Source organism: Arachis ipaensis, chromosome B5 (assembly GCF_059453495.1).
Source record: "Arachis ipaensis isolate K30076 ecotype BB chromosome B5, ASM5945349v1, whole genome shotgun sequence".
Taxonomy (NCBI): domain Eukaryota; kingdom Viridiplantae; phylum Streptophyta; class Magnoliopsida; order Fabales; family Fabaceae; genus Arachis; species Arachis ipaensis.
This window is the reverse complement of record NC_142440.1, coordinates 57,372,195-57,384,435: the sequence shown is the minus strand read 5'-3', so window position 1 is coordinate 57,384,435 and position 12,241 is coordinate 57,372,195. Positions and strand designations below refer to the sequence as shown.

Below are 12,241 nucleotides of genomic sequence, written 5' to 3'. Positions count from 1 at the left end.
ATGGTTTATCTTGTGCTCAATTGGGTGGATTTTATCAACTCTTTACCCACTTATTCATATTATTTGCATGTTTTACATTTTCCTTCCTGGTTTTGTGCTATGATTGAAAACATGCTTCTTTGATCTTATATTTGCTTATTATTAATCATCTCTTATTACCATTAGATGCCTTGATATGTGTGTTAAGTGTTTTCAGAGATTACAGGGCAGGAATGGCTCAGAGGATGGAAAGGAAGCATGCAAAAGTGGAAGGAATACAAGAAGTTGGAGAAACTGCTAAGCTGTCCAGCCTGACCTCTTCGCACTCAAACGGCTATAACTTTAGCTACAAAGGTCCAAACGACACGGTTCCAGTTGCATTGGAAAGCTAACGTCCGGGGCTTCGATTTGATATATAATATGCCATAGTTGTTCTGACGCTAGGTGACGCGAACGCGTGATTCACGCGGATGCGTCGCATCTGCGAACTTCAATCCGCGCGGCCGCGTGGACGACGCCTCCGCGTCACTTGTCCGCGACCTGAACGTACCAGAATATGTAGGGGGCGATTTCTGAGCTGTTTCTGACCCAGTTTTCGGCCCAGAAAGCACAGATTGGAGGCGATAAAGTGGGGGAATGCATCCATTCAAAGGAAGCTCGCCAATTTTCACTTTCCATGATTTAGATTTAGTTTGAGAGAGGTTCTCTCCTCTCTCTCTTAGGATTAGGATTAGGATTTAGGACTTCTCTTAGTTTGTAAGAGTGACTCTCGATCCAGGTTTAATATTTACTTCAATGCTTTTATTTGTACCTATAAATGTTTCCAACTTGACTTATGAATCCTTCCCATGTTATGATTTGAATTAATAATTATTTGAGGTATTTCAGTTATTGATTGCTTTCTCCTTAATTTGTGTTACCATTGCTTTCTATCTAAGGACTTTTTTATTCCAACAATTTTACTTTTTCCCTTTTTGTCTTGGTTAAGAAATCAGTAACTCAACATTATTAAACTCAGCATAATTGATAATCGTTATCTTGCTAATTGAACTGAACTTCAATAATCCCAACTTTTTCTTAGGAACTAAATAGGATTCGAAGGTCAAACTAATTAGTCCCTTGACTTTCCTTTACTTTAGTAAAGGTTAACTAAGTGGAATTTAGATTCAACTTTCATTATTGTTGAGAGAGATAACTAAGTTGGACTTCCAATTTCTCTTACCTTGCCAAAAGATTGCTTTACAATATTTATTTACTTTAATTGCCATCTACTTCACTTGTCATTTAAATCACTTGCCTCTCACCTTCTAAACCCCGATTACAACCTTTATAGCCAATAATAAGAACATACTTCCTTGCAGTTCCTTGAGAAGACGACCCGAGGTTTGAATACTCGGTTAACAATTTTTAAAGGGGTTTGTTACTTGTGACACCCAAAATATTTGTAAGAAAGGTTGATTGCCTGGTTTAGTAACTATACTTACAATGAGAGTTTTTATAACCTCTGAACCATCAATCTTCGGTTCTTTCAGTAACCATTCCACTTTTTGATGCTATTCACCAAGTTCCTAAGTATGCTAAGTTTCTAAAGGATTTGTGCATGAATAAGGAAAAGATCCATGATTTAAAAACTATTCATTTGGATAGCTCAATTTCTGCTCTTATGGGTGCTATACCAGAGAAATGTGGTAATCCTGTCCTTATATGGTTACTTGCACTATAGGGAGTGTACAGTTTGTTGACTGCATGTGTGATTTAGGTGCATGTGTTAGTATTATGCCATTGTCTGTATATGATGCTTTAAGGTTTCTACCATTGAGAAGGTCGGCAGCCCGTTTTGTTTTGGCAGATAAGAGCATCATCTCAGTGGTAGGTATTGCAGAAGACGTCTTGGTGAGCATTAAGGGGTTAAATTTTCCTATTGGCTTCTACATTCTAGAGATTCCCCCTAATGACTCAAGAAGACCTTCATCCATCTTGCTTGGAAGGCCATTTTTGAAGACTTCTCGGTTTAAATTGGATGCCTTCTTGGGTACATATTCCTTTGAGATAGATGGAAGGGCAGTGAGCTTCAACCTTGATGAAGCTATGAAGCACCTACCAGAAGACCACTCTATCTTCCAGTGTGACATTGTTGATGAGACTGTAGCTGAAGTTCACCAAGAGGCAGGTGATGAGAAGAACATGGTTCAAGGTGCAAGTGTGGAAAAGCCCTCTGAGTATACTGTAGACACCTTGCCACCTCCAATGGTTCCAGAAGATCAAGTGCCAAGCCATGAGCTGAAAATGGAGTTGAAGCCCCTTCCACCTTACCTAAAGTATTCTTATCTTGAAGATAATCAATAGCTCTCAGTTATCATTACAGAGGAACTTACCTCCCAACAAGAGGAGCGTCTGCTTAGTGTGCTAAGAAGAAACAAGAAAGCTATTGGGTGGAGTTTAGCAGACATAGTGGGTATAAGCCCTCAAGTCTATAAGCGCCACATTTTTTCTAGAGGAGGGAGCAAGGCCTATCCGTTAACCTCAAAGGCGGTTGAACCCCACAATTTTGGAAGTTGTGAAGAAGGAAGTGACCTGACTGCTTGAAGCCGACATTATCTATCCAATTTCAGATAGTGAGTGGGTTAGTCCAGTACAAGTGGTTCCGAAGAAGTTGGGCATCATAATAGTGAAGAATGAGCATGGAGAACTCATGGCTACAAGAGTGCAGAATTCCTTGAGAGTGTGCGTTGACTACAGGAGCTTGAATTTGGCCACTCGCAAGGATCACTACCCATTACCTTTCATCGATCAAATGCTTGTTCACCTGTCAGGTAAATCACACTATTGTTTTCTCGATGGTTATACTGGTTATTTTCAAATCCATATTGCTCCAAAAGATCAGGAGAAAACAACTTTTACATGCTCCTTTGGAACGTCTGCATATAAGAGAATGCCTTTTGGTTTATGTAATGCACCGGCTACGTTTCCAAGGTGCATGATGAGTATCTTCTCAGATCTTCTTGAGCATTGTATGAAAGTATTTATAAATGACTTTAGTGTTTATGGTGATTCCTTTTACCTTTGTTTGGATAGTCTAGCTAGAGTATTAGAAAGATGTGCTAGTTCAAACCTTGTGCTTAATTTTGAAAAATGTCATTTTATGGTAAAGCAAGGTATTGTTCTAGGCCATGTTGTTTCTAATACTAGTATATCTGTTGATACTGCAAAGGTAGATGTTATTTCTGGTTTACCTTACCCCTCCTCCGTAAGAGAAGTTCGTTCTTTTCTTGGTCATGCAGGTTTCTACCGGTGTTTTATCAAGGACATCAGTAAGGTTTCACTATTTTTGTCCCGTCTGCTGCAGAAGGACGTAGAGTTTGACTTGACTAAGGTCTGCATGGAAGCATTTGACAAGCTGAAGATTGCCTTGACCCAAGTTTCTATTGTGAGAGAGCCTGACTGGAGTAGGCCGTTCGAGATCTTGTATGACGCATCAAACTATGCGGTAGGAGCAGCGCTGGCTCAGTGCAAAGGTAAGGACCCTTATATTATTGCTTATACTTCTAAAACTTTAGATAGTGCCCAGTCTAATTATAGCTATTATTTTTGCTTTGGATAAATTCTGAGCTTATTTACTTGGAACCATAGTGGTAGTATATTCAAACCATGCGGCTTTGAAATATTTGTTAGCTAAGAAAAAGTCTAAACCAAGGTTAATCTGTTGGATATTGTTATTGCAAGAGTTTGAATTAGAAATCAAAGATAGGAGTAGTTCCCAAAATTTGGTGGCGGACCAGTTGAATTGCCTAGAACATGTTAAAAGTGACTCCACTCCTATCAATGATGCTTTTCCACTTGATAGCTTACAAGCAATATATGAGGTGGTTCCTTGTTATGCACCCAAAGCTAATTATTTGGTTAGTCGTACCTTTCCTCCTAATTTTTCTAAGCATAAAAAGGACAAGCTTAAAAGCGATTCCAGGTGTTACATATGTGAAATAATTAGAAGATGTGTACCACAATTCAAAATCTAGTCAATTTTAGAGGGCTGCTACTCTTCTGAGAGTGGTGGACACTTTGGTCCTTATAGAACTACTAGAAAAATTTTAAATTGCAGATTTTAGTGGCCCACACTTTTTAAGGATGCTAAAATTTTATGTGACTCTTACCACCAATGCCAAAGGTTTGGAAATATATCCAAGAGGGATGAGATGCCTCAACAACTTATGTTGTTTTGTGAAATTTTTTATGTTTGGGGTATTGACTTCATGGGTCCATTTCCAAACTCGAATGGTTTCTTATACATTTTGTTAGCTGTTGACTATGTTTCTAAATGGGTGGAAGCAATTCCTACCCATACTGATGATGCTAACGTTGTTGTTTCTTTTGCTAGGAATAATATTATTTGTCACTTTGGATCACCACGAGCAATCGTGAGTGATCAAGGCTTTCATTTTTGTAACAGAAGAATGACAGGTTTGCTGAAAATATATGGCATCATTCACAAGGTGGCGACGGCTTACCATCCCCAAACGAATGGCCAAGTTGAGGTGTCTAATAGAAAGATCAAGGGCATACTAAAGAAGATTATCAAACCTCATAGAAGGGACTGGAGCTCTAGGCTTGGAGATGCGCTATGGGCTTATCGCACTGCTTACAAGACACCCATCGACATGAGTCCATTCCGCCTAGTCTACGGGAAGACTTGTCACCTTCCGTTTGAGGTGGAATACAAAGCATACTGCGCTATGAAGGAATGCAACTCAGGATTGGGAGGAGCCGAAATTGAAAGAAAAGTGAAATTGGAGGAATTGGAGTGCCTGCGGTCAGAGGCATATGAGAACTCAAGGCTCTACAAGGAAAAGGTCATGGCAGTCCATGACAAGAACATTAAGAGAAGAAAGTTTAGAGCTGGGGATCAAGTCTTTCTCTACAACTCGAGGTTGAGGTTAATGCCAAGCAAGCTGAGGTCAATGTGGGATGGACCTTACGTGGTGGAGAAGGTGGAACCGTACGGAGTTGTCCACCTAAGTTACCCCTCAAGCCCCACCTTCTTCAAAGTCAATGGCCACCGTTTGAAGCTGTATCATGGTGTGAAGATGAAGAACAACAAAGAGTTGGAAATCTTCCTCTTGAAGGAACCAGCAAGGGAAGAGGACTGAGCGTATGGACCGTCCAACTTAAGGACGTTAAAGAAAAGTGCTAAGTGGGAGGCAACCCACCATAGTATGATCATCCTTTTTTATAACTCCATTTTATTTATGTGCTTCTATTTATTTCGTTCTTTGTCTTTGATTAATTTTTACTTAAGCATATTTCCATTTTATTCAGAAAAAAATTGAATCTGAGTCAATGACGCACACGCATCATGTGGAGGTTCACTCTCTAATATTATAAATAGAAAGTTACACTGGAACTGTGCAGGTGGGGTGCCTGGCGCACAAACCACCCCACGCGTGTACGTCGGCAACGCGTACACGTGGAACGAAAATCGGCGTAATTTGGTACATTGAACATTGTGCGGGTATGATGCTGGAATCGTGCATCTGGCATGACAAGTGGTCACGCGTACGCGTGACCGATGCTTAGGTGTCACTTGATTTTCTGTTCACCCACGCGTACGCGTGGGCGACGCGCGTGCGTCATAAGCACCGCGTCACTTAATTCAGCGCGTGATAAACCCCATTTTAGGGTTTATCTTGGGCTTAATTTAGAAGATTTTATCAACTTTTCTCACATTTATTCAATGAAATAGCATGCTTTCATGACTTTCTCCAAATTTGTGCTTAAGAGTGAAAACATGCATTTTAGGCCTTTAATTGGTTAATTTTAATTCACCTTTGATTTCACTAGATGCCTTGATATGTGTGTTAGTGATTTCAGGTTTAAGAGGCAAGAATGGATCAAAGGAGTGAAGAGAAAAGCATGCAAGTAGATAATTCATAAAGAAATGAGCTTGTGAAGATTTCAAAGCGACGTGCACGCATGAGCTACGCGCACACGTGAGAAGGTCATTTGTCAAGCGACGTGTACGTGTGTCATAACGCGTACGCGTGACAAGGAGAATTTCAATATGACACGTACACGTGACCGACGCGTACGCGTGGCAAGCGGCACGTGACCTCATTAAACGCTATTCGCTGGGGCAATTTCTAAGCTTCCCAAGCCCATATCCAACTCATTTATGAGCCTATTACATGCAGAATTCAAGAGGAGTCAAGGGGAGAGCAATTAGTTTTAGTTTTCACCATGCTTTAGGTTAGTTTCTAGAGAGAAAAGCTCCTCTCTTCTCTCTAGAATTAGGTTAGGTGTAAATTAAGATTTCTTTAGATCTAGGTTTAATTCATGCCTTGATGTACTTTTCCTTTACAATTTCTTGTTCCTCTACCTTTACTTTCCTAGTTTAGTATTTTACTCCTTGTATTTGTTTACTTTGTTGTTAATGCACTCTTGATCATTTTATCTTTCTTTAATGCAATTTATGTTTCATGTTCCTTTGTTGTTGATTTGAGCTGTTGTTGTTAATTTGCTTGCAATTGGTAGTGTAGATTTATATTTCTTGCAATTTTATCTTGCTTTCCTTTTATGCCTTCCATGTGTTTGTCAAAATACTTGTAAGGATGTTAGAGTAGATTTTTGTGTTCTTGGCTTGGGATGGTAACTTAGGTGAACTTGAGTTGCTAATGTCCAAGTGATTGATAATTGGTGTCCATTAACTCTAGCTTCCACTAGGTTAATTAGTGAGGTGGCTAGGACTTATGGATTAGGATTAATGTAGCTCATTTGACTTTCCTTCACTTGTTAGAGGATGACTTAATGGGATTGATCCTTGTAATTATCATGTTGTGGTTAGTGACAAGGATAAAGATCCTTAACCATCAACCCTTGCCAAGACCTTTTTATCATTTGAGTATCATTTACTTTCTTGTCATTTATTTTTTATGTCCCTTATTCAAAACCCCAAAAACACTTTGCTATAGCGAATAACATGAACACTTCCCTGTAATTCCTTGAGAGACGGCCCGAGGTTTAAATACTTCAGTTATTTTTATTGGGGTTTGTACTTGTGACAAACAAATTAAATTTTGATTGAGGAATGTTGTTGGTTTAAAACTATACTTGCAACGAGATTCCATTGAGAAATTCTTTACCGACAATTTCCCTTCCTCAGCGCGCCACCCAGACTTCTCTCCTTTTATTCTTCTCTTCCCTCTCTAATCCTAATTCTTCTTCTTTCTTTCTTTCTACCTCTTACTTCTTTCTCTTCCCCATCCACCACCGCCAGCGGACTATCACCGGAGACCACCACCTCTGCCAGCCACAATTTCCTTTCCTTTTTCTTCTTCTCTTCCTACCCCTCTTCCCTCATTCTTACTCCCATTTATGTCCCTATTTTCATCTTCTTTTTAAAGTTTATTTTCTTCCTCTCTTCTACTCTTAAATTCTTCTTTTGTTTTTGCACTTAAATATTTTAATTTAATTTTAATTGCATTTTAGCTTTGTTAATTGTAATTTCTTTTTCATTCTTTTATCGTGTATTTTTTTATGTTAGTGTTGAAATTTTATTTGGGTGATTATTTTGCGATATCTTAGCTTGTTTGTGTTATGAGGTGTGCTTTGACAATTGGCATCTTATTTTGGATCTCATATACACTTTGATTAATTACCTTACTTCTGATTTTTACTTTGCACACTAAGTATTTGTGGAAAAGCTCTCATAGTATCTCAATTTATTTTCTATTTTATTCTTGTACCTTAATGCCTCTTTTTCACAACCCTTGTAATCCATGTGTATTGTGTAACGACCCAACTCCTAGTATACCATGGTCATACAAGAAGCCAAGTGTTACCAACTTGTTCTTCCTAATTATTAACTATTACTTAATATATGAGCCTGTGCCTTGTTAGAACGTTGCCAATTTTACGAATAAGTTTTTTTTATTCGCTGCAGATGATAAGGTAAAATAAACAAGCTAACATTGAGAGTAATAGAAAAGCAGCATAAAGAAACATAGAAATACAGCTGATAATATACATCATGTACACTATAACAAAACATGTAGCGTTTACACAAGATCAAGTCAGTTTACATCCTCATCAACCTACGTAGCTAATATATATACACGACACTCCCAGAGCCTGGCCCATACAAAAAGCCGCTACACTGGCGCCCAGGCTAGCCTAACCACTATATAGCTCCTAGCTCTTGGGTGTACTAACATAAGTGAGAGACTAACTAATAGATATTGTCAGACTAGAGTGTCATCAAAAGAATGCCCTTACTACTGTCAAACTATATCTACACGTGGCCATTCAGAAGATCGTCGTGAGGCTCACCCATCTCCTCATCCTACTCTATCTCTATCTCAGGATCCTCCTCCTCCTCATTATCCACCGCTACAGCTATACCCTCAGACCCACCAAAAGCACTGCTGTCACTATGTATAAAACCATTCACGAGCATAGGTCCATTCGCGTATATAGGGGCTACCCCATCGTCCGGTAGTGCCGGTTCCTCAGGCTGTGGAAAGTCAGGGATCAGCTCAGGGAGAAAGTCTCACTCTGGTGGAATTATAGGTACGTAGTCACCAGCTAACTCGAGCTCATCAGGAATGATAGGTTCGGGTTCTACCACATTCAAAGGTTGAGCTTGTATAGGGTATCTGGGACCGTCGGGAAAAGGATGTCCAGGTGAGTCAGTGTGTAACCAGGATAAGGGAAAGTCGTAAGGAACATCGGGGTCAAAAATGCGGGCTATACAAAGGATGTTGGAAGGGATGGTTTCATAACGCGTAATGTCTCATACGAGGCTCTGCACTCAAAATGTAGTAACCATAGTACACTGGATCCTCGTAAATGTATAGGTCTTCAACTTCATAGAATATCACGCCCGTCTCCATCTGGAGGGAAGGAAGGGAGAAAAGGGGGTAAGAACTGGGAAGTTCTTAGTAGTGCCAGGGTTATTAGTTAAGTTCATTAATCCCGTGTTGTTTAACAGATAAATAGCAGAATACTGAGAAGCAGTAAACAGAAGAAACAGATAAATAGAGAAAATAGAAAAAACAGAAAGCAAAACACAAACAAAAGAATACAAGAAAATAAAACACAGACACAGTGAATAGAATACAAACAAAGAAAGCATACATTCAAATAACAATCATAACAGAGGAAATGCACAACCAAGTATGATGCATGTCTGTCCTATGCAGGCCATAAGCTCACGTGTCGATTTACACCCTGCAGCCCAACATTACCTAGGAACAAGTCCCAGATATGGTTTCCTTTTGTGTCCTTAGTGCATACGTGTCGGTGGTAAGAATACCACTCCTTCGTGACTACCGGCAGTCGGCACAAAGCTCGACCCCATAATATACGCACAAGGGGAAACAGTGATCCTCAGTTCGTGCGTGTCCCCGAGATCAACACACAAACAAAACAAAGATCCTCAGTTCGTGGGTTTCCCCGAGATCAATACACAACAACACAGAGATCCTCAGTTCGTGGGTTTCCCCGAGATCAATACACAAAACAGTGATCCTCAGTTCGTGGGTTATACCCGAGATCAACATACAACAGTTCATGGGTTATTCCCGTAATCAATGATTATCAATTCGTGAGTTTTCCCGCATTTAAAACAAATAACAATTTATAGGTTTCCCTAAGATCAATGATCATTCAGTTCGTAGGTACCAAATTTAACCAATTATCAATCTGTGGGTTTTACTACTCTTCCCTCTTTGTCTCTTTACACTGCTCTGATTACTCTTTTCTCTTAGTCTCTTCACTCTGCTCTGATTACTCTTTTCTCTTAGTCTCTTTATTACTCTTTTTCTCTTTACTTTACTCTACTTACTCTGTTCTTTGTGTTTCTTTACTCTGCTCTTATTTCTCTGCTTAACATATGTATTTAAAGCTTATGTAAATTTTGGTATGAATAGTTAACCTGTCCCAAGTATAGGTTCATTAAGTCTATACTGAAACAGTTTCACTTTTCATATTATACCTAACCTTAGTCGCAACTCAAGGATTAACTATGCTGCCCTAGTTCGTTCACTAGTCTCTGACTGTTTTTCTGTCATTAAAATATTAAAGACTTTTCTTTGATTTTTATCTTTTCTTCAAGATTTTATCTTTCCTTTATCTTCAACTCACTAATATGTTATTACCACTCCCTAAGTGTTTTATGAAGGTAATGAAGAGATTCTGCGCTTAAAGTTGTCTTTCTAAAGCTTTTATGGAAAACCGCCTTTTTCGCATTATTTTATTATTTTTATTAAAATATTATTTTTAATTAATTATTATTATTTAATATTTTATTATTATTTATTATTTTATCATTAAATTTTCGAAAATTACCCCTTTTTAACCTTTAACCTTTAAAATTCACTTTTTACCACCCGTAACTTTTAATATTTCTACTTTAACCACCCTAACTTTCAGAAATTACAAAATAACCCCTCAAACACCAAAATAATTACAAAATTGCCCTTTTTAAGATCTAAAAGGTGTTCTTCAATGTTATTCATCACACTCAAAGTGTTCTTCGTAAATTCTTCAGATTCTTTCTCTATTTTTACCCGTTTTTCAATCTTTTTAGCAACCGATTTTTACCAAAATTCATAATAAATTAGCAGCCACCAAAACCCCATCTTTTCTACTTTATTTTAACACAAATTGAACCCCAATTTAAGGGTTAAATTTTCATTTTCCAGCAGCCACAAGAACCCAAGTTCATAGCTTGAATTTCATCAAATTTCATCAAAATTTCACCAAAATTTCAACAAGAATTACTCATATAAACAATCAATTTCAAGCACAGCCAAACCATATCATAATCACACAACTCAAATAAAATCAATCAAGATTAAACTCGTCAAACCCTACCTGGTTTTGCTGCTCCAAATTCGGTTATGTCCTTAGGTGGTCCTTAAGCAATTTTTCCTCCTAAATCACATCAAGAACAACTTTAAATCCACAAACCCTCAACTGACCAAATCTCTCTCAGCATGTTAGGAAGGGATATCTCACCTTATAATTGCTGGAAATTAACGTTTCTTAGCCCACAAGTCAAGTTAAGAATGATTCCTAAGAAAGAACATTAAGAAAACACATGTTTAAGCATGTTTCCTTGAAACCGAAGCAAAAAGGAGATGGTGCAGCCAAATCACCTTCATTCCAACCTTGATAAGTCATATGATCATGTAGAGAAAGAAGAGAGGATCATCTTGGTTGGATTGAAATTTTGATTTGAGTTTTAGTTCAGTAGAAATCAAGCTTTGAAGATTTGGAACTAATAACTTTTCCCTCCTTTTCTCTCTTGGAAATTTCGGCCACAAGGAGCAAATGAACCAGCCTTGGGGGTTTTGGGGGTGTAGGATGAGTTGTGATTGGTTGGCTTGGAGGTGGATTAAAATAATACTAAAATATCTCAGGTGTATAACTACTAAAACTAGATGTATCGGAACACTTGTGAAAACATCTCTAAAAATTATTTTCTGAGCTACTAGCATAAATGACACTAGTAACATATTTAATATGAGAATAGAACATGTATGATGAGGCATTAGCATTGCTAAAGTCATCAGGGAGTGCTGGTGCTAAGCTGCACCAGTAAACTGTGAACCCGGTTAAACCAATTTTCTGTTTTTAACTAAAACTGACCAGGTAACCTTATAATATTATTCAAGAAGCTTCTAATATTCATATAATGATAATATTATCCTATTATCTCTCTTCTCTCATGAATCGAGTCCAATTCGTCAAACTGAGACTATTTACGGAAACCAGAATCAAAACTCCTAACAGATACAGTTCAAAAACTAGGTTTTTCGTGGCTGCATTATCGAACTTGCCTCAGAAAAGGTTCTAGCTTAAAGATGACATAATGACCATGAGGATTGAGATACTTGATGATATATCAGAGGTTCTCCCCTTACTGATCCTTCAGAGAAATCTGTACTTTCAGAAAAGATCTCGCGTACTTAAAAATTAGGGTTGTTACATATTGAGTTTAGTATTCATTAATTGTCATTCTAAAGTGCTCATTATTTTATTGCAAGTGACTATTATTGTTGATATTGATGATTGAGCTATTCTTCTCATGCTTGTTACTTGCATGCTTTTATCTCTCTTGCATCTAGTTGTTATGATATGCCTTCATAATTTTACTTGATGTCTTACTTGCATGTTGTAGCTACCATGTATTTAAGACACTGTCTTTTTATTTGACATTTATTATCACTTGGACTTTCTTTCTTCCGTTTTTAGCTATCTAAATTTG

At 38.1% G+C, this 12,241-nt stretch overlaps 1 protein-coding gene across 1 annotated transcript; it reads left to right on the top strand.

Moving 5' to 3' along the window:
- The first annotated feature begins 2,163 nt into the window (after positions 1–2,163).
- On the top strand, positions 2,164–5,123 carry LOC148564288 (uncharacterized). The gene is made up of 4 exons (XM_088487017.1): positions 2,164–2,297; positions 3,169–3,494; positions 3,715–3,943; positions 4,427–5,123. Exons 1-4 carry the CDS (start codon positions 2,164–2,166, stop codon positions 5,121–5,123), a joined length of 1,386 nt encoding a protein of 461 aa, XP_088343143.1.
- Positions 5,124–12,241: the final 7,118 nt, after the last annotated feature.